The 25,941-nt window shown below is 64.1% G+C and overlaps 2 protein-coding genes across 2 annotated transcripts in view; both read right to left on the bottom strand.

Annotated features, from left to right (window-relative positions):
• Positions 1–3,556: 3,556 nt before the first annotated feature.
• Crip2 (cysteine rich protein 2) lies at positions 3,557–8,494 on the bottom strand. Its single transcript, XM_047535276.1, is given in 9 exon segments — positions 3,557–4,139; positions 4,228–4,285; positions 4,663–4,703; positions 4,706–4,756; positions 4,836–4,904; positions 5,000–5,140; positions 5,290–5,347; positions 5,415–5,509; positions 8,336–8,494. Coding segments are annotated over 9 exon segments (624 nt in total). The 5' UTR covers positions 8,379–8,494; the 3' UTR covers positions 3,557–4,071.
• Positions 8,495–11,736: 3,242 nt separating this feature from the next.
• The window catches only part of Mta1 (metastasis associated 1), a 35,867-nt gene continuing 21,662 nt past the window's right edge, over positions 11,737–25,941 (bottom strand). Inside the window, 16 exon segments of the mRNA XM_047535289.1 lie at positions 11,737–12,371; positions 12,455–12,606; positions 12,896–12,927; positions 15,010–15,060; positions 15,132–15,320; positions 16,300–16,389; positions 16,539–16,728; positions 16,827–16,978; positions 17,229–17,344; positions 17,600–17,658; positions 17,905–17,979; positions 19,650–19,838; positions 20,105–20,204; positions 20,910–20,964; positions 20,967–21,011; positions 23,867–23,984. Of these exon segments, the coding sequence (XP_047391245.1) occupies positions 12,221–12,371; positions 12,455–12,606; positions 12,896–12,927; positions 15,010–15,060; positions 15,132–15,320; positions 16,300–16,389; positions 16,539–16,728; positions 16,827–16,978; positions 17,229–17,344; positions 17,600–17,658; positions 17,905–17,979; positions 19,650–19,838; positions 20,105–20,204; positions 20,910–20,964; positions 20,967–21,011; positions 23,867–23,984 (1,764 nt within the window). The 3' untranslated portion in view covers positions 11,737–12,220.

Here is a 25,941-nt window from a genome sequence, read left to right as displayed (position 1 = left end):
TGCTGACCACCAGCCTCATCATGCCCATCCCCAGCCGGGGCCCTATAGCCTCCCTGATACGCCAGCCCCCACCTAGGTGTAAGGCCTCTCGCTTCAGTTCACCTAGCCCCTCCTAACCCAGCTTCCTGTGAAGGGGGGCCACTGACCAGGTCCAAAGGGTCACCCTGCTCAGGACCACTGGTCCGGGTAAAGGCCCTGGCAGCTCCAACTCCTTGCAACTGCCAGGTGCTACTGGAACGTGTCGCACAAATGGAAGGCAGAGTGGTGGGCAGGACAGGACGCTGAGCTCCCTAGCGCCTCGCTGGGTGCCTCTGGCCAGAACATTCTGCCCTGTACAGGACAGCATGAGGGCCACTGAGACCTGGAAGGGTGGGGGCAGATTTCCTCCTCCTCTGCCCAGCCTTCTCTCTGCACACGCCCTGCGACCCTCAGCTGGCCAACCAGAGAAGGCAGGGCCAGGCCCTTGGGGCCCTAATGACCGCTGAGGAATCCCGCCACCCACCCCATGGGGGAGAATTCACTCCACAGGGAAGAGCCCTGCGGCGCCCTTCCTTTGCAGACTGTGGCAATGGGCCTCCAGCCTCACCCTGCACATCCCTGAAGCCCTCACCCAGCACCTAGCCTTGTGCCCAGCTCAGGGTGTGGACAGGTGTGAAGATGTCCCCCAGGGCTGGAGGCGACTGGACCTGCCCTATGTTCTCTGCACCCAGATGCATGATCTGCAGCACATGCTGCTGGAATGAGCTGAGCCCGGGACAGACCAGGCTCAGGCTGACCCAGGGCCACCCTCCCGCCCCGCCCCTCCCTGCAGGCCCAGTCCAGACCATGCACAAGTTCCCAGGCCTATTTTCAGTAGCTTGTCTCCTGTGAAGACTGCTGGGCCAGAGACCTGACCCCAGGGGGGTCTACTGGTCTACTGGAACACACACTGGGGTGGGGGTGGGGGAGGGACTGGACACTGTGCTTCCCAGACCCGCTTCCTGCCCTCCAGGTATCATACCTTGGCCCAAAGTGGACGGTTTTTTTTCCTTTCCTGAAGTGGTATAGCCATGGGGGTGATGTGGAGGGGTGGGAGGCTCTGCTTGTGGGGCTGCTACCCTCTGCGCTGGGGCCAGAGTCTGACCAGAGGGGGTGTCCTGCCCTCCCTTTCCTGTGACTGTGCTTGATGCCCAGTTGGCTTCCTAGAACCAAAGCCCAAGCAGACCACCTCAAATTCCAGCCTTACAGCCCCAGCAGCTGAGGCCACTGTTTATGGCCCTGAGCCCAACCCCAAGCCAGTCAGGCCTGGGAAAAAGGGCTGCCCACACCTGGCCACTTTGGTCCCTAGCCAGCCCTTGCTGTGCTCACTCAACAGCACAGAGTCCAGGGCCCTGGAACATGGTAGTCTCTTGATACCCAGCCCCCTGGGCTGCAGTCAGCAGCCAGTCAGCTGGACCCAGGGGCGGGAAGGAGTCATGCCGCCCGATTCCTTCAGAGGCTGGAAGAAGCTACCCCGAACTGGGATAGAGTCAAGGAGCCAAGAACTGGGAAGACCCTGGGGAGAGGGGTGCCCAGGGTTGATGCCAGGGTCGCTGGCCCAGAAGAAGGTGGGATGAGCCTGGAGGGTAGGCACTGGGGAGCCTGCAACTCAGGGGCAGAGGGAGCCTCAGGCTGAGCTTGAGTCAGAGGCATGGGGAGAGGGTTGCAGGCAGGGGCCTGGGGGAGACCTGGCAGGGAAGGCAGCCCTTGGACTGCAGGGTGGGGTGGTGAAGGAAGTCCAGACCCAGCACAGCTCTCCAGGCACAGCTCACTGGGCAAAGTAACCTGGGTATGAGGGTCCAGGTTTCCAAGGTCCTAAAGCAGGAGTGAGGTGGTCAGGTGGCATTTTGGAGCAACCTCACTGCCCGAGTGTGAGTCAGAGGGTGAGTGGAGACCGCAGAGGCAGCCTTTGGGCGGGCGGAGGAGGGCGCCGGCTCCCAGAGACAAAGGCACCCATTCCCCGCCTCCCGACCATCTTGGGGGCGTTTGGAAGCTGGTGCCACTAAAGGGTGCTTTGGTGGTACAGCGGACACCGCCCAGCAACAAGGCCCAGACAAACAGTAGCCTAGCCGCCCGGTTTCCATGACAACACAACCCCCTTGGAAACAAACATGACAGCGTCGCCTTCCCCGCCTTCCCCGGCAGGAAACCGGCAGGTCCCTGCCCTGCTGAGCCTGGGTGGGGGAGCAGGCCGGCCCCTCAGTCACCGCCACGCCTGGGGCAGGGGGATCTCCTCGCCCCAATATGCCCCGCTGCGCTCAGGACTTGGGGAAGGCCCCTGCAGTTCCCCGGAGGCTGCGGGGCCTCCAGGAGCCTCGTCCCTGCCGCTGGGCGCCAGAACTCCTCCGGCGGCCGGGCGATAAGAGCCGAAGTGCGGGTCCCAGCTGCACCTCTGAGCCGAACCTCCTCCGCCTGGGGCGGGGAGCGGCCGCCACCGTGGGCCGCTAGCCGCGCGTCCCGGCAGCAGTCCAGACGCGGGCGGGGGAGACACTGCCAGACACCAGAGCCGGGCGCGGAGGTTGCTCGCAGGACAATGCGCCGGGCTCTGGGCTCAGCCACCCGCCGGCCGATGGCCTGGAGAGCGAGCTGAGGACCCGGGACAGGCCCGGGATGTCCCCGAGGTGACCAGGCCTGGGAGCTGCTAGCTTCTTCAGGAGGGCCGGGTATCTGGGTGGGGTGCGAGGCGGGAGCAGGAGCCGGCAGCGCGGGTTCGGCGGGGACGGGGGGCGGGTCCTGCGACGCCCAGAGCGTGGAGCCTGAAGGGCAGGGGCGCCCCCTGGTGGGCCCAGAGGGTGGCAGGTGGAGGGAGCGCAGACTGAACGGGTTTCCCTAGCGGCCCCGGCATCTTGTTTGGAAGGGCATCTGAACCACGTGAGGAGGCCAGGGCTCTATCATTGCAAATCCATTTGGGCAGGGAAGGAGCCCACGGACCCTCAACTGGAAATGACCACCCTCGTTCTGTCCGTAAGTCACCCTGCACACCCGAGGCAGGCCAAATTCGCGAAGGTGTCATCCTGCGGATTGCTGCAGGGCAACAGCCGTGGCTGGGTCTGGTCTGACTGCAAACTCGCAGCCCGCCTCTGGGCTGCCTGCTCACTCTGGCCCCTACACACCCCTCTGCCAGGGTTCCCTCCGGCCACCAGTGCCTGTTCCCTCCATTGCTTGTTCTCAAGGTCCACCCCTCCTACACCACCGGTTTCTGATGCCTGCAGCTGTTTCCAGGGTCCAGGTTCAGCCCCAAGGGCAACCACCTTCCCCCAAAACCTCACCACGACCCAGGGCTGCGTCCTGCTGGATCCCACGCATCTGCCTCTCACCTGGGCCCCTCCCAAGGAGCTGCCCTCACCTCCACACAGTTCTGCCCCCTCTGCTGCCCACTCCCCCCAAGTGTTGCCACCACTGCCCAAGCCAGGTCCCCAGCTTCAGAAACATCTCAACCCCACCAGGAGCCAGGCCCAGGGACACTGGTTGGAAGCGTCTGTGGACAACAAAAGGACTTTGTGCTGGATTCGCATCCATCCCACAGCCACAGACAGGGTATGGTCCTGTGATCCTCAAACCTTTTATTGACAGCAAAAGTCTTAGCAGCTAAGTGTAAGAGGGGTGAGGTGGGCAGTGTGGGAGCCAGGCAGAGGGCTCCTGGCAGGGGTGTGCCCCGCCCTAAGGACATGGTGAGCTTGTGGCCATCACCGGCAAGCTAGAGTATAAATAATACTGGTGGGCAGGGATGGGCAACAGGTAGGGAGCAGCACAGCTTCCTCAGAGAGCACCAGGGCCTGGGGGACACATGGGGACAGACACACAGAGAATGCTGGGCATGGGGACACACAGGGCAACGGAGGGGGCAGTGAGTAACACATGGGACACCACGAGGGTTGGACACACCAAGAATCAGGGCTGGAATTGAGTGCTGCTCTGGGGACGACCCGTGCCTTTGCCTCCAACTCGTGCCCTGGGCTGGCAGGGCAGGACGCGTTGTCTGCCACAGAGCCAAGAGGCCCCGGCAGGGTCAGCAGACGGCAGATGGGCCCTGCCCCATGAGAGGCTGCGCACCTAGGGCTGAACCGTGCCTTCGGGGTCCCTGTCGTAGATGTAGCTGCCCACGGCCCCAGTGTTCACTCCTGTGGAGAGAGGCCGGGCAGCCAAGAAGGAAGGAGTAGGGGCCTGGGCAGAGGAGGGACACCCACACCACACCCTGGCCACACTCACCCTTGGGTCCAAACAGTATGCCATAGCAGGGCTTGTGGCAGTAAGGCTGGCCGTCGTGCTGTGGGCAGGGTGACAGGGTGCTGGCACAACCCTCCCTCTGCCCCAGGCTGGTCCCTACCGCCTGCAGCCTCCTCCCTGGAGCGCCAAGTCCAGGCCTGCTCACTTTTGCAGGGTGGGGAACAGCGACTCCACACCAGCATCTGCAGCATGAGTCTCCGCTTGGCCACCAGGGTCTGCAGTGCCCTCCCAGAGGGCCTCTCCCAGGGCTGCGACCACGGCCCACAGACCCTGCCTGCAGTGCCCCTGCCTACCCTCCACCCGGCCTCTCCAGGGTCAGGTGCTCCTTCTCGCCCCCCTCGGGCTCCTGCCCAGTGGCCCAGCCCCTGGGTCCTCACTCACAGGGCCCTCCTCTCCTCCTGTGCCCCAACTCCTCACCTCCGCGTGCCCACCCGGGGTCAGCGTCTTCGAGCAGCGCCACAGCGCAGGCAGGGCCGGTGCCAGTCCTTGCCCAGAGATGTCACCTTCTCGGCTGGAAAGGAGAAGAGCCATGAAGCCCAGCACAGCACAGGTCACAGGCTCCCGGGCAGAGGCAGGGCTCTGTCACTCACCAAAGTAGACCCTCTTGTTGCAGCGAGGACACATGTTGGGCTCCCCAGTGAACGTGGTCACACTGGAGGCTGGAGGGCGTGGGGCTAGGTCAGGGGGACCAAGGCCACCCCCCCCCCCCCCCCCCCCTCCCCCTCCCCCCCTCCCCCGGCAGAGCCAGGCCCACCTTTGCTGGGCCCCTTAGGGGGACCACTGGCCTTCCGCTCCTCAGCTCGGACCACTGGCACCTGGATGGGGCCCGTGACCTGTGGGCCCTCGGCCAGGGGCTTCTCATAGATGTAGGAGCCGGCACCCCCGATATTCACGCCTGTGGGTGACAGGCTCATGGGGCTGTGGCCAGTGGCCCATGCCCACCCACCCATCACACACACACTGAGAGCTTCTCAGAAGGCAGCCCTCCCACAGCTCCTGGCTTTCCAGGCCACCTGGGACCCCAGCCCTCCCAGGGGCACGCACCTTTGGGTCCGAACAGCGTGGCGTAGCAGGGTTTGTGGCAGAAGGGCTTCCCATCATGCTAGGCAGAGAGGTTGGGTTAGGGCAAGGAGCCAAGGTGCTGCCCGCCTCCCCAGGGCTGACCTTACCTCGGCGTGGCCCCCTGGCGTCAGTGTCTTGCTGCAGCGCTCACACTTGAGGCAGAACTTGTGCCAATCCTTGCCCAGGGAGCTCACCTTCTCGGCTGCAGGCGGCAGAGGGTCAGGGCAGTCACCTGCCCTCCCTTCCCGGTCCGCACCTTCCAGGCCCCGCCTGGAAGCCCACTGCAGGGCTCCAAGCTGAGCAGGCTTCCTGCCTAGGGAAATTCCACCCCTGGGCCAGGCCCTGCTCTCCCTCCAGGTCCCTGTCATCCTTAAGTGGTCCCGAATCAAACACCTTGTAAACCCCCTCAATGCCTGTTTTGACTGACCCTGCTTACACCTGACCCTCCCTGAAACACCTGTCTCATACACACACCTGCCTCCCCACAGCTGCCCTCCCTCACACGTCACCAATTCCCCCCCACCCCACAAGGGCCTTGCTGGAGCTGGCAGAGGCCGGCTGCAGGGGGAGCAGCCCTGGGCCTCCTGTGGGACCTCCAGGCAGGACCCATCTGTCTATATGTGGCTCCATCTTCCTGGCCCTAACCCCTCCCCCACCCTGTCTCCTCCGGCTGCCACTTTGGCGCCAAAGGTCTGAGACCAGCTGCTGAGTGGTCGGTGCCCACTACCCCCACCCCCGGAGCTCAGGCTGCTGAGCCAACCTCCCAATGGGCGGAAGCGTGGGCCTCCCAGTGGACAGAAGTCGGGCCTCCCCTTGGGAGTAAAGCAGGAAAAGGGTGGAGGAAGAGGACAGGAAGGAGGCTGGAGCAGAGCCGGAATTCTGAATGGAAGGGGCCGAAGGAGAGGCAGGCACGGGGTGAGAGGAGCTATCATGGCACTAGCTCTGGCCCTGCTCAGCGGACGACCGGCAGCTCTTCAGGTTCCCATCTGCAGTGCATGTGGTCCGCCAGACCCGCAAGAGGTGGGAGTGGAGTCCCAGCAGGGCACAGCCTACCCTGAGGTCTGGGGGTATGGCTCTGGGTGCCCCAGGTGCCTGGGTACAGGGCCCTGAGTGCTGGTTCTCCAGGGTCCAGGCAGAACCTGCTGAGCATGGCCAGGCCAGGGCCATCCTCCAGGACCACCCACTCCTCCACGGAGGAGTACCTGCTTATCTCCCCTGACACAGACCAGTCAGGGGCCCCACTGTGTCCACCCCAAGGCAGACAGGAGCTGGCTGGGTGGAAGGGGGCGTGGTCCTCACCCAGCCTGGCATCTTTTCCTAGCACTGCGATAAGGAGGTTGCTGAGATGGCCAATGGCAGTTGTGGCAGCTGCAGTCCAGGGCTGCCAGAACCATGCTCCTGTGGCCAGCTCTGGGCCGTGGGCCATGAGGGGGCAGGGAGCTGACCCTCAGACCCACTGGCTGGGTCGATGGCCACATCGACTTGAGTTGGGAACACAGAATCGATTGGGTCTAGCAGCTTGGAAGGGAATGGGCTCCCCACCAGGCCCCATGTGTTGGGGACACAGGCACAACATCCTAAGGTTCCTCTAGCATGTCCTAGCTGGGATCTACTTAGGTGTGGGCTGCTGGGGTGCAGCCAGGTGGTGGAGTGGGTAGGGTTCTGGACCACCCCCCAACCCTGGCCTGGCTTTTCTGGCAGGACAGAGCCTGCTGGGCTGAGAAGCCTGTTTTCTTTGGGTTTCCAAGCAGGCAGAAAGCTTTTCCAGGTTGGCCAGGGCTCCAGTCAGACTGCAAGGGCCCTGGGACTGGCTCCTCACCCTGAGCCTTGAAGGGACAAGCCCTCTTTGGACAGGGACTGAGGGCTGGGCCAGCTCCTGAGGAGGAAGCAGGAAGCCCCTCAGCTCCTGGTCATGCCAGAACACTCCAGGCCAAATCCGGTCCCTCCCCTCTGGGAACAGCAAACAACAGTGTGGCCTCCCCTCCCCTCCCCTCCCCTCCTCCTCCTCCTCCTCCTCCTCCTGTTGGCTGGGGAAGCCCAGTGGCTTCCTTCACATTCTGGCCTCTGACCACCAGTGGCAGACCAGGGAAGGGACCTATCTGTCCTACCTTTCTTCTATCCTCATTCTGATGCTAAGTTGTCCCTCTGTCAATAGGCAGGGACTTTGCTACCCTGGGAAAGTGGGGGACTCAATCAGAAGGAGCAGGTCAGGAGAGGTACAATCCTGGGATGGTCAGTGAACAGGTCAGGGGGCTGGGTGGGCACCTGAAATAAGGACTGCCTGGCAGAGACCAGCTCCTCTGCCTAATACTGCCTCCTGCCCTAGCTGTCCTGCCGCCCAAAGGTTGGGGTCTAGGCCACCCATAACTCTTAAGTCCGTGAGGGCCTGCGAGTCACCCCCACCTCCACTCCACCCCACCCACCCCGGTGTGAAACTGCGGGGGTAACTCGCCAAGGAAAGGAGCTCGTTGGGACATGCAGGAGGCGCGGGAGGCCAAGGTCGCCCCCGCTTGGACTGAATCCCGACGCAGCCCAGACCTAGACCAGCGGCCTGGGTAGAAGTGAGTGGGGTCTGGGGTCACTGCTTGGAGCCAAGTGAGCCGGAACCACGGGTCTGAAAGGGCGGCCGGCCGAGACCCGCGGGTGGGACCAGGACCCACAGGAGCGCGCGGGACGCGTCCCGAGAGTGCCGCCCCGCCCGGCCCCGCCCGACCCCGCCCCGGGCGGCGCAGCCGGAGCCCAGCGATGGGTCCGCGTCCCGAGCGAGCGCGCCCAAGACCCTGGCCCGCGGGGGGGCTCATTCCCGGAGGCATGGCTTTACCGCTCAGGTTCCCGCGCCCCACCGCCCCCACCCGCAGCTCCAGCGCTCGGTGTGGCCGCCCCCGCCCCGCGGCCCCACCCTCCTGCCGCACCCGCGTGGGTCGCTAGGAGAGCCGGGCTCCGGCCGCGCGCCCCGACCCCGGCGCACGGCGGGGCGCGGCTCGGCACCAAGGGCGGGCGGCGGGCCGGAGGCCGGACCGGCACTCACCGAAGTACACGGTCTTGTCGCACTTGGGACACTTGGAGGCCATGGTCGGTGCGCCGGGTCACTCCGCGCCCTCCGCCCGCGCTCGTCTCCGCGCCGCCGCCCGAGTCCGCCCCGCCCTTCGGCCCCCCGCCCGACTCTCGCCCGCCCCGGCCCGCCATTGGCTCCGCAGCCGGGCGGGGCCTCCGGAGCCCGCCCCCCGGGCCGCGGGACGCTGGGGGCGCCGCGGGCGGGGCGCACCTGCCGCGGGCGAAAGGCGACCCTGCCGGCCATCCTGCCGCCGCCGCGGCCCGCGCGTTCCGCGGGTCCCTGGGGCCCACCCCAGCGTTTCCAGGCAACAGCGGGGCTCCCGGCCGGCGCGTGCCCCTGCGCTCGCCCCCGGCCCCCGGCCGAGTCGCGGCGGGAGGGGTCGCGCGCGGGGCGCCGACCCACCCCCGCCCGCCGCGCGACAGCGCCAGCCTTGTTGCCGGGTTCCACAGCAACGCTGCGCGGCGCGAGGCGTGGGGCTCGGGCGGGGCACCGCGGTCCTGTCTGTGGTGCTGAAGGCGGGCGGGCGGGGCTCGCAGGAAGGCGCCCGCCACTTCCAAAAACAGCGCGAGGCGCGGCTGGAAGGGTGGGGAGCCGGAGGGGGCGGCGGCGCACTGCGCGCACTAGCTCTTCCTCCCCACGCACTCCCACCCCGGAGCAGCGGGCAGCTGTGAGTGCCCTCTGAGCCAGGTGCTGCGGGCCGACACGCCCATCTGCCGGCTCCTGACACAGTCCTGCCTAGGCCCAGGGCCCAAAGCGTTCTCTAGGCCCCAGTCAGAGATCCTGCCAATCAGATCGTGTCTCCCACCCTGTCAGAACCATCCCTCCCTGCACCTGCCTTATCCTCCAACCTTTCCTTGCCTCCACCCTGGAGCCCAGCAGGATCCAGGAGGAAGGACTCACAGGACGTCGGCAGGGCCCTTCTCAGTTTCCTGGCCCCAGCTGGGCCCCAGGCCTGGGGAACAGACAACCCCCACCCTGCTCAACCAAGCCCTGATGACCAAGCCCAGTCTGGGCAGCCACCTCCGGACACTCTTCACAGCTCTGTGCGAGACACTGAGGTCCAACCTCATTTCCTCTGCCTGGTGCAACTATCCAGCCTGAAGTCTGGGCCAAGTGGCTTTGTCACCTCCTCCAGGATCCAGGTATTGGCCTGTCCTGGCTCCTTTCCCCCTTCCTCACACACACACACACCAGGCAGTGCTGTTCCTTGGCAACAGCAGTACCAAAAACATGTGCCCCCCCCAAGCCTGACTGACCGCCTGACCAGCTCCCCCTGGGCACCTCTGGACCTGTGCCAGATGTGAGCGATGGGGGCAGGGAGCACTCAGCCAGTGCCTTCTGGGCAGGGTCCCTTTCCTTCACTACCTGCCCACTGCTCAGCCTGGTTCATTGTCCCCACTCCCACTTGTTGCCCATGACTGTGCTCTCTAGCTCCTTGCCCAGCTTGGGAGTCATGGGGGGGGGGGTTGGGCAACACCTCCTGACAGCACTCCACCTCTGCTGTTTTATGGAAGGAGGTTCCCTGAGGGTGCCCAGCCCTGCCTGCAGAGCAGCCCAGGGCAGAGGCCCTTCTAAAGGGTGGCAGCAAAGGACTGGCACTCAGCACTGACCAGATGCCCCAGGGTGGGGAGGTGGTGGAGTGGGGAGAGCAAGGGGAGTCCTGCTCGCTGCTTTCACCCTGCCCACCCCCAGCTGCAGTCCTGGGTCAAGGCCAGAGGATCCATGGTGTTATGGAGCTATCCTGGGCCTGAGAGGAAGGGACGTGGGTCAGTGGACACAGAGCAGTAGCCTTGACTTCCACCTTGAGGCCATGAAGAGCTACAGGCTGGGCAGTGAGGGGCCTGGTGTGGAGGGCAGGCGGGGGCACCTGCATGAGCTGAGTGGAGGGCAGGCAGGTGGCAGAACAGGGTGTTAGGAGCCTGGGTGACCAGGCCAGATGACCAGCAGTAGGGCAGGTCCCTCCCTTGGGGCCCCAGCAACATAGTGTCCTACCATCCAGTCACCCCTGCTGCAGGGAACCCAGGGCTGGGCATGGGGTGGTGGCTGGGAGACTCCAGAAAGGGTGAACCCCGGGCTGAGCAGCTCTGAGGTGGGCCTCGGCTGGAGGCCTCCAGGCCAGCCCCAGCCCCTCAGGACATTCCTGCCACCTGGGATGGCCCCTGCCCCTGTGGGAGATGCCAGCCCTTGCCCCACTAGTGTGCCTCGGGAGGACAAGGCAAAGCTGAGAAACCCACTCCTGGGTCCTCGTCTGTCCAGCCTGTGCCAACCCTTCATCCTTCAGCCCCAGCTCAAACCCCAGCAGCCCGAAGAAGGTGGGCACACAGCCAAAGCCCTGCCTGGCCCAGGGGCAGTGTAGCTGGGATGTCAGGGTGGAGGGACCCCAGGATGCGAGTGGGGACCCAGCTGTCTGCCTGGACCCCCACTTGCCCTTCCCATACCCAGGGCTCCAGAAGAGGACAGCCCTGGGAAGACTGCCTGAAGAGGGGGGAGGGCACCACTGGCAGCGCTGGGGTCTGCCCCACCTTGAGCTGATGTGAAGTCCCCTCCCCTTCCTCAGATCACGGTTGCCAAAGGCCTGAGGCTTCATTCTCAAGGCAGGGGACCCAGGGGGCATGGGGTCAAAAGAAGACCAAGATTAGCAGAGGACAGTCAGTGGCCCTGGGAAGACAGGTGGGGTGTACACTGCAGCCATGTCCCCCTGCTGGGCCCCATCACAGGAGGCCAAGATGCCCCCTTATCTTCCCCCAGGGCAGCAGCAGAAGTGGCTTCTATTTTAACTCCCTGGCTGGGGGTGGGGGAGCAGGAAGCAGAGCCCAAGGGGGAAGGCAGAGCCCACTGCCTCCTGGGGAAGGCCCAGCTGAGCAGGCACGGCCTCTGGGTAGGCCCTAGAGCCAGGGCTCCTCCAGGGCTGGCCCAGCCTGCACCTGTCCCACGCCTGCAAGGGTGAGGGCACCGGCTGAGATAAGGTTTCTGAGGCAGGGACTTGCTGAAAGCTGAGCAGATTCCCTTTGTGGGAAGCACACCTGCTGGGTGGCCTGCCAGGACCGGGTTACCCTTGCTGTCCCATGTGGAAGGCGTGGGGGCAGGGGACTGGATCAGGGCCCTGAAGGTCTCAGGCCTGATCTGAGTGGCAGAGTGACCAGCCCCAGGAAGTCTGGGTGGCCTCTGGGACTGCCCTGAGGTGAGCTGGTGTTGTCCCCAGTCACTGCCCACCATTCAGGGTCTGACTGCTGGGGCTACTGTGGGAGGAGGTGTCCCCAGGTCCTGCCCTGCCAAGGGAAGACCTGTGGGGGGTCCTCACAGGTACTGAGGGAAGGGAAGGCCCAGGCCCAAGACGGAGAGGGGCTGGGAGAAAAGACACAGGAAGGGTTGGCTGGTTTTTTTTTTCCTTTTATGAGATTTTTTTTCTTTGTTTTTGTTTAATATGAAAATTACTTGAAAAGACAAGGGCCAACCCCGCCAGGCAGCTCGGCCACCACTGGCCGCTCCAATCCTAACTTTCCAGGTGTACAGTTACAGAGCTCAAGTTCATCTACAAAAAAAGTAATAAAAATAAAATTTAAAATGGCACCTTCAACAGAACACAACAGAACCTTAGGGCCCGGCCCGGGCAAGAGGCCCCACGCGGCGTGCAGGGCAGGGCGCTCCTCATCTGCTCCAGCCAGACAGTAAACACAAAGCTAAAAAGGACTCCTGGGCCTCTGGAGTGCGCGAGACCACACTTCCCCGGCCGACGAGTCCTGCAGGTGAGGGCGGGAGGTGGGCACTACCGAAACGAGGAGGGGCGGGCAGCAGTCTGGCGGGGAGGAGGCCGCCGTCTGTGTGGGCCTCGAGGGACACAGGCAAGGGCGGGTGGCCCTAGTCCTCGATGACGATGGGCTCGTCGTTGACCGGGGCAGGCGGGGGTGGCCGCAGCGGCAGAGCCTGGCTCTGGCGCAGGGCAATGGGCTTGTAGGTCGTGCGGGCGGCGCGCTTGGTTTCCGAGGATGAGAGCAGCTTTCGGATCTTCCTGTGGGGAGAGGCAGGCAGGCAGGCTGGTGAGTGCCGGACCCGCGTGGCTAAGACCCTGGCCCTGCCCCGGGGAAGGCCCACCTGGTCTCCTCCGTGGCCATGTAAAACACGTCGTCTGGGGCATCGATCCAGTTCATCCGCCGCCTCTTGACGGGCGGCAGCGAGCCCCCGCGAATCAGGCGCACTTTGGTGGGGTATGACTTCCCATTGAGCAGCAGGTTCCGGCTTGGTCCCTGTGGGGGAGAAGAGCCGTGAAGGGCCTGCTAGGGAGCTGAGGGGACCCTCCCCTGCAGCCCAGGAGCACTGCTTCCCGGTAGTCCTCAGTGGAAACCCTCCTGGACCTGCATGGGGTCCCAGGAGACCTGGATGTGTGCCTCACTGCAGCCCCAGCCCAGGTCAGGCAGGGAGCCTGTGAGGGTTGCTCAGTCCCAAAGAGGCCAGCACCACCTCTCTGGTCTCCCCCTTGGCACTGGCAGGGTGGACTGGGCCTCCTCCCAAACAGGCCGCAGCGGTTCCTCTTACCATGTGCCTGGTCTGTCCATGGTTTGCCAGACCTGATGAGAGAGGACAGAAGGTGAGACTGGGGCAGAGGGGGGCGTCCTGCATCCACGCCGCCTGCTGACCACCCTCAGCGAGGCACAGGACACAGGTGGGGGCAAGAGGCGGGCAGCTTCCCGGGGTCATCCCTGGAGATACAGCCTGCAGCAGGAGCCTGGCCCAGACATCCGTGAGTTCTTGGTGCCACCTCTGTTCTGGGCTGCAGGCAGAGGCCAAGGGAGCTGGGGGCTGACAGCTGGCTCCCTGCAGGCAGAACACCCGCCCCGCCTGGGCCCCGCCTCAGAAGCCCCTCTGCAAGGCAGCCTCAGCCCACAGTGGCTTGGTGCCAGCTGCTGAGAGGGGCGCCCAAGGCTCCGGCACGGAGAGTCCTCCGAGGGATGATGCCACGGGAGGGGGGCTGAGTCCAGGCTCCCTGTCACCTCTGCCACCTCACCCAGGGCCGCTGCAGCCATCCTGGCCCTGGCATCAACGTGAGCGTGTGAACTGGAAGTGGTCTCAGGACAGCCTGTCCCTAGCACTGGCAGGACAGGCTGCCTCGACCCACGATGCCTGGTCAGGTCCTGCTGGCCCCACAGCGTCCCTCCCGTCCCGTTTAGGAGCGGAGCAGCTCCTCAGGTGGGGTGCTCTGGGCCAGCTTTTTCTTATTTGCGAGCAGTGTGCGAGCAGCGTGCGTGCTAAGGCGCACCCGGGCTGCCTCCATCCTCGAGGCTGCACACAGCGGGCAGTGGCACTGGTCATGGCCCAGCTTGCTCAGCCCCCCGGGTGGGGACAGGGCTGGGACCCGGCGTCTGGTCTGCAAAGCCTGAGCAGAGACAGCCTGCTTGTGGCCCCTGCAAGAACCCGCCAGCCCTGTGCCCAGGACAGCCACGAGCACCAAAGCTACTTACCCAGGTAAGTGCCTGCCAGGCAACGGGCGGCAGAGGAGGAAGACAGGGCAGTTAGAGCAGCGCATGCGGGGCGGGGCCGTGGGCAGGGGTGCGGCCGTGGGCTGGGCAGGCCCTTCCCCAAGCTCACACCTTGCCCAGGCTGGACAGAGTGCCCCCCCAAGGCCAGCCCGTGGCTCTCGGCCCTACCCATGCCCAGTTTGGACACTCTCTCATGGCCAGCCCCTCTGACCTGAGACCTGACCCTGTGGAGTGCAGGCCAGCGTAGTGCCCCACAGGGTTGGACAGGGCTCGCCCTGCCTCCTGGGGAGGTGCACACCACAGGACGCCCCTCAGGAACCACACACTAGCATCGAAAGACGCAGGCCCCAGAACGCTCAGTGGGAATAAACAGACTTGACTAACTTGCCTGTGAAAGGCTTCCCACAGGGCCAGAGGCCAGCTCCTAGGATGGCCCTGCCACCAGACAGCTCCGAGGCCCTGTCCAGATGTGTCCCCCATGTAAGGAACTGGCCCAGGGGTGAGCTCACCCTGCAGCCCCAGAGCTGCCAGCAGACCCCACGAGGATGTGCCTGCCTGGGTGCCCGGCGGTCTGCAAGGTCCAAAGGCCACCTCAAGGGGGTGTGTCCCTTGAGGTGAGGTTGGATGGCTCCACCTCCCGGTGAGACCAGCACTCCAGGCCTGACAGTCTGGGGAGGGGCCTGAGCAGCCCACGCCGGCGGCCCCTCAGGGCGCCAGGGACACTGGGGTCCTGTGGCCCTGCACCAACAGAGCCGAGCCTGAGCCCATCCTCCAACGGGAGTCGCCAAGCCTGGGCGTGGCCCAGCTACCCACGGCCGCCAGACACTCGCCCGCCCGTCCCCACCCAGCAGGGTGCGCGAAAGGATGGCAGGCAGCACGGGCGGCCCAGGGCGGGGCTGAGGGCATGCGAGCAGTCACAGCACGATGGCAACGGGGGCACCAGGGCGACGTGTGCAGGACAGTCCACCCAGGGCACGGGCCGGGGGACTCGGGTCAGAGACCAGGGCTGCAGACTCTCGCAAGTACAAGCGAGGCCAAGCAGAGCGTGGGGTCGGGCCAGGGCCCGGCCAGAGGACTGCCCTGCACGCGCCTGAGCCTCCCGCTGCGCGAGCAGACAGCACACACAGGCACCACACGGGCTCGCCACAGCACTGCGGTGGCTGCCGGCCTTACCCCTACTGGGCATCAAGAGGCGCTTCTTCATGTTGCCTGGCCGCGCCATGGGCAGGAGAGAGAGGGAAAGAAAACACCGTCAACGGCGTGGTCAGGGGCGCCGTGGGGCCAGGCGGGCCGTGTGCAGCTCAGGGCGGGCGCCAGAACCAGACTCAACCGTCCCACACCATTGTGCTGCTCGTAGCTCCTCTTGCCCAGGATGGTGGGGGAGCCGTTGTTGATGACCGGGGCCGACTTGGCAGGGGTCAGGCTGCTGAGTACACTGGAGGTGCTCTTGACGGGGTCAGGCTTGGGAGGGCGGGGGTGGGTCTCTGCGAAAGCAGCAGAAGCCCTGGGTCAGCACCTGGTAGTGACCCCACCCAGCCCCCCACCCTGAGGGCCCATGAGACTATCAGGTCAGCAGGTGGAGACCAGGACCCAGCAAGGCTGGGGCTTCAAACATCCTTGGCAGGCAGGCTGCCCTGCCGGAGGGCCAGCCGCAGCCTTGGGTGCCTGCCGGTAAGTGCCAGGGGCTTCCAGAGGACTCAGACACAGCCCATAAACCCAGCAGGCCCATCCAACCGTCTCTAGGTCGTCACCAAAGCTGGTGTCAGGGCTGGCCGCTGGCCAGATGTTGAACTGCTGGCCTAGCTAAAGACACACCCCAGTCACTCTTCCACAGGACAAGGGTAAGGCCAGCCCTGGGGCCCAGGACCCCAGAGACAGAGCACTGCCAAGCCACTGCTGTCTGTGCAGAGCACACTTAGCTCATGGTTGCGGAATGTCCTTCCCAGGACAGACACCTCCACCCTGGAAGACTGACTCATGAGCCCGCCCAAGCCTCACACCAGCGAGGCACCCCGCTGCAGGCTGCTTCTGGCTGGACCAGGGGCATGGCTGGGGTCTTGGGCCTCCCAGCAAGACGCTGGCAGGTGTGCACTTCCTGCCCATAGAGGCCCGAAGGCCTGCATGCTGCTGTGGAGGGGCTTGGGTCCAGAATTCTCCCTGTGGGCAAGCAGGGGGCCTGCAGGCCAGGGTGTGCCCAGTCCAAACCCCAGCAGGGACTCTAAAAGGGATTTGGGTGTGCCTCAGGGAGGCTGGACCCTGCAGCGTCTGGGGGCTCACTGTGACCCTGGGTTGGGGGGCTGCACAGACCCACGATCTGCCTGAGTTGGCACAGTGCAAGGTACCCCGGGAGGGCAGTTCCCATGAGCGTTCCGGCCTCCAGATGAAGGGGCCGCAGGCAGCACCAGAAGCTACCCTTTGGCAGCTCCCAGGTGACACCCATGTCCCTGGCCACCACTAGCTTACCGAGATACCGAAGCACGGCTTCCAGGGGCTTCCGCACTGCCTGCTTCAGCACCAGGGGGCTCTGGGAGGCCTCGGGCAGCCGGGCAGTGCCTATGGAGGGATGAGGTGAGTGAGGGGCTGGGCCCAGGTAGCTGAGCCTCACCTATACCCCAAGCTGGGTGTTCTCCCCGGGCGGGGACGCTGTTGGCTGGGGGAGCTGCCCAGTGCCCCCCGACGGCAACATCAGGAGGAAGACTCACACTCAGCCTTGATGGCGGCGCTGTTGATGGGCACGTACGGGTGCCGCGCAGCATGCCACGGGCGCAGGATCTCGCGGCACAGGCGCCGGGCGATCCGGGTCAGCTTGGTGGTGTGCAGGTAGAAAGCCTGCCTCGTCTTCATGGCGAACTTGGGGCTCCCGCTGCTCCGGGCTGGGATGCCGTGGGGACTCTGCGGAAGGGGGGCGCACCGCCCCAACACAGCGCCATGACCGAGGGCCGAGGGCCTGTGGCCGGCGCAGCGCGGGGTGGCAGGATCGTCCCACTTACCATGTTGCTGCGGTTTGGTCCTGGCCTCTCTCCATCTAACCGGGTTGGCATTTTCAAGCCACCATATTTCTTCCAATATGTCCAACAAGATGCGCAGAGGCGACACTGCATGTTAGGGGGACCCCAAGAATACCACTGGTAAGACTGTGTGGCTACGGACAACAAAGTTGGAAATAGACGGATTCTTAAGCAGAACCAACGGTGCACAGCATTCCAGTGTCCCCCACCGCGCCGCCCCTGCCCACCCGGGCACCCCCTGCACACTCCCAGTCTCCCCACCTCACCCACCGCTGTAGCCCCACCGCCGGCAGGCCACCCAGGCCAGGTCACAGGCCCACCGGGACCCCGTGTGGCGCCATGGCAGCCCCTGCCACCCCAGCGGGTGCCGGGCGGGGCACTTACTGTAGCAGCTCTCGCAGGCCCGGCCAGCCCCGGGGCTCTGGCCTGGCGCCCCCGTGCCGTTCACCGCACTGGCCTTGACGCTGTTGACGCTGATCTGGTTCGGGTTTGGCTTGTTGCTTAAAGGGGGGAAGGAGCAGTCACAGCAGCCCTGCAGGCAGCCGGGGTCCAGGGTCCCATGGTCCCATGCCCTGGGCCTTCCTGTTCTGAAGAGTGGCTGCCAGGGAGGCGGCAGGGTTCTCCATGCCCCAGGGTGCAGAGCACTCAGCCAGCCCCCGCCTGGGCCTCAGGGCCGACTCCCGCCCACCCAGCCCACAGGGCTTCCCCTCCAGGCCCATCCTGACTGTCCAGGCCTCAGGGACGCCAGAACTTACTAGTTGGGAATATAAACCTGCTTCAACTTGCTCTCTGCTTCAGCGGCTTTCAAGCGTTTCTTAGAGCAAAACAGAGGATCAGAGAGGTCAGCAGGCAGGCCGGGCTGCCTGGGAACCAGAGGGGAAGGGGACACCACTGCCTCCTGAGCACTGCCTCCTCAGGCAAGGCGTGCACAGAACCGGGACAGGACCAGCTCTCTCCGCTGCCCAGCCCAGGCTGCTGGGAAGGCCACTGCCCTCCCTCTGCCCTGCTGTCCCCCGCTCCTCCCTCTCCTCTGGTTGGGACAGTGGCAGGCGGGCCTCACCTGCTGGACGTATCTGTCCGTGGTCTTCCACATGTAGTAGTACTCGATGATGCTGGTGAGCGACTTCCACGGGAGCTGGGGCAGGAAGGGTGCATGAGGTGGGCAGGGTCGGGCCCAGGAGGGGCCCCTGGCTAGGCACTGAACGCAGCGACCCCTGGACTGACCCTCCCAACCCAAGCTGAGGACGATGGCCACTGGGACCCCGAGGGTGGACCTGTGTGGCACCCTCACCAAGGCCTAGAGCTGGGGATGAGCTGGGGGTTGCCCTCTGCAGCTCCCTGGCCCTCTGCCTCCCACGCTGGGCAGCCAGCACGAAGGTCCCGCCTGGGAGCCGTGGAAAGGCACATCTGTTCCACGTAAACTACCTAGCCTCGGGGTCTGCTGAAGTGGCACCCGGGATGAGGCAGGAGAGGCTGGCAGGGTGCCACGGGGCTGTGGTCACGCCCCGGACACTTCCCTGCGTCAACACTCGCTCTGGCCCTTCCACTCCTCCCAGTCTCCCTGTGACCCCTGCATCTCTGAGCATGGCCACGTGCTCATGTCTGAAGGTCTGAAAGCCGCTCTGCACGGCGGCCACAACCCCAGGCTCGATAAGCTGCGACCTCTCCACCACCCACCCTGGAGAGTTTGCAGTCGTGTCCCTGACTGCTGCTCGAGCTGCCCTTGGAGCAGCACCTTCGCTCCGAAGCCTATGCCTCCCACCCGCTTCTCATGCTCTGCTGGGGTGGAACTAGGGCCTGCACGCTGCCGTGCTCCATGCCGGCCGCACCCAGCCCAGGGCTTAGCACCCATGCAGCACCTGGCCTGCAGAGCCTGTGTCTCTAGCGTGCCCGAACTCCTCTGCACAGATGCACCAAGCACCCCGGCGCCCGGGACCCAGCTCCAGCAGCTCCTTCCCCTACGGCCCATCTAAGTGTCCTTCCTATTCCGTCTTCTGAGGTTCCACTCATGTGTCTGTTTTCCCACCAGGTTCGTGTGCGTATCGCCTGGCAGCACCGCCCTCTCTGCAGGCTGGTGAGGGATGGCCGGCACCCTCCGGGCACATGTTTTTGCCACCTTCCACTCCCGCCAGGGATCCCCCATCAGCAGACGCCCACCCCCAGACAGCACAGCGTCCTCAGGGCCAGCTGAAGCTGCCCTCCAGGCCCACAGACTCTTCCAGCCTGCAACCCTTCACATGACAACCTCCCGCCTCTGCCTCCCTGGCTTGGGCTCACTCCTGTTTTGCTGATGCTCCTAGCTGTCCCGTGTCCTGGCCTGACAGCCCCACGGTGCACAACAGGCTCCTCCTCCATGGGGCCCTATGGGGCTTGGCCACAGAGCAGGGGCTGCTCCTCTTCCAGCAGAATTTAAAGGTATGCATCCTGGGGCTGAGCTGGGGATCCACGGCAGAGCGCCTCCCTAGCATGTGCGAGGCCCTGGGTTTGAGTCTCAGCACCACATAGAAATAAATAAAATAAAGGTTCACTGACAACTAAAAAAGAAAATTAAAAAAAAAAAAAAAAAAAAAAAACCACAACAACCACATTCAGGAGGAAGGGTCAGTAAGTCTCCACGAGGATGCCCCCAGGGACCCTGGTCCTCAGCACAAGGTGGTGCGTGCACGCATGGCCCAGGCCCACGAGGGGTCCAGTGTCTGCTCAGCACAACACAAGAGGAGGACAGGGGTACCCGCAGCTTTCCACGGACACCCCTACAGCCCTGTGGAAGGGCACAGTTGGCTGCTCCCCTCCCCAGGAACTTACAAAATCCTGCTGAATATCCGTGAAGTCTTTCCCGTATTTTTCCAGGGCTTCCTCAAAGAGATTAGCCTCGGACGCAGACCACTCCTCCATCTCATCCCTGCAGAGCACAGGCCCACCCTGCGGCACGAGGGCTGAGATGGCCCTGGAGATGTCATAGATGTTCTTGTGCAGTGTGTCCATGGCGTGGAACTGCAGCAGGACAGCAGATCACCTGGGTGGCCCAGCATTCCCAGGACCCAGAGCATCCTCCTGCACTGGCACTGTGCCTTAAGGTGGCTGTCCCCTGGCTGCCTGGGTGGGAGCCCTTCCCTGACCCCCTCAGGACACACTGGCCAAGTCTGGGGTGGACCAGGAGAGGCTGAGGTCCAGGTGAAGGGCCACCTTCCCATGCCCTGCATGCCTGAGGCGGGTGCTGCCCCGGGTGGGGGGCAGGGAGATGGCAGTAGCCCACTTACCAGGGTGATGTCCCGGGAGGCCGCTGCGGCGCTCATGTGCAGGCTGGGCTGGCGCACTGAGCTGCTGCAATCCAGGGCCCGGGCAAAAGTTCCCACGGAGCTGTGGAAGGAGGCGCACCGACGGCCAGAGTCAGACAGCAGAGCGGGGCCCCACCCTGCAGGCCAGCAGGGGCCCAGGAGACCAGAGCTCAGCTCCGGACCACCCGGGACAGCAGCCTGCGGGCATCGTGGTCAGCCCTGAGCACATGCATCAGGGACAGAGAAAACGTATGGAACGCCCTCCACGCTGGAGGACTGCTGGCCCCACGCCAGCCTGTCGGAGCGCGGCCTCCAAGCTCAGAGGCATGGGGGCAATGGCTGAGCTGCAGTGTGTGGCCCCCTCAGGCCACCCCCACACCTCCCTGGCCTGGCAGGCCCACAGTCCAGAACTGCCCTGCTCTAGAGGTGCTGCCCCAGGCTGGCTGCTGGCCCCTGATGTGGACAGTCCTGAGGCCCACAGGTTAGAACCCAGGCCCAGCCCTCAGAGCCACCCCTGCCTGGGGACCCACAGGAACATGGCAGCATCAGGGACACCCAGAGAAGGGGCCCCGGCTGGGTCTGATGCCCTCTGGGAAACTGTCAGGAGTCTCAACAGCTAGTGAGGGGCTGGCCATCAGGAGCCCAAGGGCAGTGCTGGGGGCCTCATGTCCACATGTGAGATCTAAGACCCCTAGTGCCCAACACCCAGGGCAGGAAGGCTGCAGGCTGAGCCCTCACTCCCTGACCCTGGGGTCCAGGGGCACCTGGCTGCCCGTGGGTGGCTTACCGGGCCACCACGAGGAACTGGTCGATCTGCTTGTCCACAAGCGGGTTGTGTGCCTCCACACCTTGGTCTCCAGCTTAGACTGGTCACGGCCATCCTCCTCACCTATGGGGAGAAGTACAGTTTGCCGAGGTCAGAGGTGGCTGCTGGGAAGACCCTGGGTGCTTCCACCGCCTCCCCAGGGAGGTGAGGAAGAAGGGGAAGGGCCTCGTGACCCTGGAGGCCAGCCTGGTACACATTCCACACACCTGGGGCTGGGAGTGACCGTGACCTCATGGGTGGAGCAGAGTGGGATCAGAACGTGGAAGGCCCAGTGAGCACAGCGAGGTACCTGCCCACTGCCCCAGGGTTCCATGCAGAACAGGAGGTCCTGGCAGTCAGCTCCCACCCAAAGGGGACGAGAAAGGCTCGTTTCTAATTTAATCAAATTTTAATTCAGAGAAACCAGGTTTCACGCAGTTGTGGGAAGTAACATGCTCTGTGTGCCTTTAGCTACACGTGGCCTCATCCTGCCACGCCTGCCGGATGCTATGGTAAGGGAACAGCAGGGAGGCAGGGAGCCGTGGCTGAGGCATAGGCCCGCCTCCCCAGGACACTCGCCACTCCGTCACTGCTGTTCTGGGTGCAGGAGGAGGTTCCTGGTAAAATAACCTTCCACTCGCAAGAGCACACAGCAGCCATGGCAGAGGCCCGGGACTCTTGTCCTGAGCAGGGCAGCCTGATGGGGGAGAGGCAGGGAATCCCACAAGGGCCTTTGTCCGACTCTCCCCAGCGCCACATCTGTAATTAAGTGAGGTATCACGCGTCCCGTTCTGCAAAACATCCGCCAGTTTCCCTGGGCCCTGTGACCAAGTGTGGGGTCTGGGTCAGGACCTGGACCAGCTCCTGGAGTCTTCAAGACAGGTCTCCTGGACCTGCCCTGAGAGCAGCAGCCTCCCCACATGTCCAGACAGGGTTAAGAGGCTGAGCCACAGGACAGAGCAGAGGGTGGGGGGCCTCCTGCCCATGAAGCACAGAGGGAAGTCCCCCCACATCTTGAGGGCCCCACAGGGTAGCCCCCTCGGAAGTGCGCGGCTCAGCAAGTCCAGGTCCCTAGGTGCCCCTTGCTCGGCTTGGCTTGGTGCCTCACAAGCTCTCAGATCCAGCCAGCCCCAAGAGAGACAAGGAACAAGAGAAACAACGAGGCAAGCGGCAGGCACTTCAAAAGAAGCTGGGCTGCACACCGGCCAGGCCAGCCTGTGCAGCCTAGGGAGGCCACCGGCCAGCGAGCAGCAAAGCCTGCAGGGTCTGGGCCAGGTGGAAAAAAATCCAACCCCCTCGGAGAGCCCCGCACTCCGAGCACAGGAGGAGACCAGGCCCAGAGAAAGGAAGTAGGCTGGACGTCCACAGCATGCTTGGGAAGAACACCAAGCAAAGTTGAGGTCAGCAGGACCATGGGCATGGAAGTGAGCATGCAAAAGCATGCCCGGGGCACCTATACCTGACCTGTCTAAACGGAGAGCCAGTGGGCCCCGGCCTCCCAGGAGAGCCCACCAGGAGCCAGCAGAGGAAGACATCAGGCAGCTCCCTGGGACCTTGGACCCAGTCTGTCAGCAAGGAGTCTGGGGACTCCAGCTTGCCCTGCCAAGTGCTGACTCTGAGGCGTGGTCACCTCCAGTGTCCATGCAGGGACAACATGAGGTAAGCAGTGGGCAGGGCTACCAGGCCAGGAGGCTGAAGCTCGTCCTGACAAGGTCCCAGGGAGATGGAGAGAAAGTCAGAACCTATTCAGACAGGGCCCAGGAGGCTAGAGAGGCCTGTTGGCCCAACCTGGGCTGCAGCAGAGCCAGACGCAGAATCCAGGCTGGGCCAGCACCACTCAGGAGACAGTGGAGCTGAGCCGGGGACTGACAGGTGAGGAGAGGGTAGCAGGGCTTCGAGTCGGGGACACGCTCAGTCCGTCAGCATGGAGGACAGCTGCGGGGAGGAGAGCAGATCCCCAGCTCCAGGAAAGGCAGCAGCCCCTGCAGAAGTTCCTGGTCCAGAGACAACAGCTGTTCCCTCCCCAGAGTGATCCCTGGAGTCCACGGGTGGCTCAAGCAAACCTCTCACCCGAGAGCCCAGTACAGGCCGCCGTGCACACGTCAGCAAAAAGAGCGCGTGCGAACGCCAGAGTCGCACCACCGTCCTCACTCAGACACGTGCACGTGCACAAGGGACTCAGAAGCCAGGAGCCCACCACCCACGGTCTCTGAGTCCCAACAGGGCTGCTGAACAGCTGCATGAGATGCCAACGCCCCACGGTACGGCAGGGCCAGGAGCCCAGGAGCCGTCCGAGCTGCTCCCCTGAGACGAAGGCCAGGTTCTCAGGACTGAGGAGCAGGGGCTGCACTGCACCGCCTGCATCCCACCAGCACAGGGTCAGGCGGCCAAGGGACCCCGCAGCCTCCGGATCGCTGGGCCCAAGCCCACCTTCAGGCACCCCAGGCCCGTGGGGGTTCGCCCACAGAACGCCACTGACTCGCAAGCTTGTCAGAGTGAAAAGCTGCTTTTTTTTTTTTTTTTTTTTTTTTTGGTGACTGTAGATGGACAACATGCCTTCATTGTATCTGCTAACTTTTATGTGGTGCCAAGGATCGAACCCAGTGCCTCGCATGTGCTAAGTGACCGCTCTGCCACTGCGTCCCAGTCCCAGGCCCCGCGAGGGTTTCAAATGTATCAAACACTGCCAAAGGGACACAAATACAGCATGCCAACGACAGGCCTCACGCTCTGCCCTGGGTCCTGGGCTTCCAAGTCCCCATCCTGACACCTACCAGGGCAAGGTGCCTGGGGCGCAAGCCTGTGCCCACGCCTGGCACTGCACCTGGCCAGCAACCTGCCACCAGCCCTGGCACGCACACGCCTCGCAGCCACGGACACCATGTCCAGCCTCCTCCCAGCGGAGGTGGACACCTAGCAGGCGCTGCTGAGGGCCCTACCCTCTTTCAGTAGGTCGGTGATGTCAGCCTGGTACCGGTTTCCCACACGGATCTCCCCTTTATCAGCCAGCAGGGTCTTCTGCTGTGGGTCGTAGACTAGGGAATAGAAGAAGAAATCCTGAAAAATACCACACACAAGACAGAGGCATCAGAGGACACGCCTGCCTGTGACCCTGGGACGGACACAGGCTCCTGCAGCAGCAGAAGAAATGCACAGTGAGAGTCAGCAGGGACTCCTGCCCAGGATGGTCTTCTGCTTAACAGCTGAAAAGCAATGGCTGAGGAGGCTCAGGCAGGAGGACCCCAAATCAAGACCAGCCTCAGTAACTAAGCAAGGCCCTGTTTCAAAATTAAAAATAAAAAGGGCTGGAGATGTGGCTCAGTGGCAGAGCACCCGAGTTCCATCTCCAGTACCAAAAAAAAGAAAAAAAGTACGTACGAGCAACAAAACGGCAAGGCCATTCTGAACAAGCAAACTGCAGACAGGCCTTCCCCGCGAGTCAGAGAGTTGCCCTGCAGCCGGCGTCGGCCGACAGCTCCTGCTCTGTCCCAGGTCTGTCTTACTCTAGACGGGGCCGCCAGGCTCCCCCAGAGCAGGGACAGGCGTGACGCTGACGTTTCCGACCCCGTGCAGGCCTGCGCCTCACGCCCGAGGTCCCGTGCCTGGGCAGCCTCTGCCTCAGCCTCCGGAGTTGCTGCAGCCCCGCCTGTGCCCTCCTGGCTGGGCAGACTGCACCCCGGCTCCTTCGGGCTCCCCTGCCGACCCTAACACACTGCACTCCCGGCCGCCTGTTCTCTCAGCAGCTGCGGTGGATGCGCGGGGGCCACCCGCAGGGCCCGACTGGCTAGACCCCAGGCTAGACCCCAGCTGCGTGCTTTCTGTACAACGCTCCCTGCTGCGAGGCCGTCTCCATCGGCATCCTGTCTGGGACCTAGGAGGGGTGCCACCCCACAGGCAGCTGCTCACACCTGCCAGGTCTCAGGGAGACACCCCAATCCTGTCACTGGGTCTCTGGGTGGGGCTGCCCAGTTAACCTGCGTGATGGTGGGAAAGGCTGTCCCAGTGCCTGGTGGCTCAACGGCAGCCTGGTCTTCCCACTGTGTGGGAACTGCATGCCTCGGGGACAGGCAAGTGGAAAACAGGAGTCTGGGGCTTTCCTGGCCTCTGCCTACCCACTGCTGGACGTGCCCAGCCTGGCCACGCGCCACCGTGCCTGCCACTCCATCACCAGCTTGTCTGTTCAGAAGGCTGTCCGTGGGTACCTCTCTGCAGTGCCACCCAAGCCACCCGTGGCTGCCACCAGGGGTCTTGCCAAACTGCAAACAGCACTCTGTGCCCCTCAGTGGACACGTTCCCAAGGAGCTGCTGCGCCCTCTGGTGGAGCCCTCCCCAGGACAGCCTGGCACACTGACCCCTGGCATGAGGGGCACAGTGGTGGCTGAAGTGTGCCACAGTCCCACATGACCCTTGCAGGATCTGAGGTCCAGTCAAGGCTGTCTGTTCCTGGGCTGTGTGGCAGGAGTGGGACCTTGGAACATGGTCACCGTCTCAGGACACACTTGGCCGCCACCTGGCTCCCACAGCACCTGGGCCTTGATGTCACCCGTTAGGAAGCACAGGGAGGTCTCATCCCTGTCAATCTGCACAGGCAGAGGAGCCGGCTGAACTGGACCTTGAGGGGAGCATCAGGCCCCAAGGCTATGGCCTGGGCAGCAGAGCCCTGAAGGAGGCCAGGTCCCAAGCTGGCCTTGTGAGCCCTTACCTGACCCCAGGTGTTCCCTTAAATTGCCATACAACCTGCACACAACCGACACATGCCAACAGTTCCAGCCTGTCTGAGCTCAGGGGATCTGATGTCCCCACCAGCCACATCCCACGATACCCTTGGCAATTTGCTCCCCAGGGACAGGTGGCATTGCCTGGAGACATATATGGGTCACCACGGCCTGGTGGATGGCAGCTGGTGGGCAACACTCCCTATGTAAAACCTCCCTGCTCAAAATGCCAGCAGTGCCAGGGCTGGGCCAGCCTGGGGCCAACTTGGGCTGGGGACAGAGGTGGCCTCAGCGGGATT

This window comes from Sciurus carolinensis, chromosome 2 (genome assembly GCF_902686445.1).
Source record: "Sciurus carolinensis chromosome 2, mSciCar1.2, whole genome shotgun sequence".
Lineage (NCBI taxonomy): Eukaryota > Metazoa > Chordata > Mammalia > Rodentia > Sciuridae > Sciurus > Sciurus carolinensis.
Note: the sequence above shows the minus strand (reverse complement) of the source record. Positions and strands in the feature narration are given on the sequence as shown.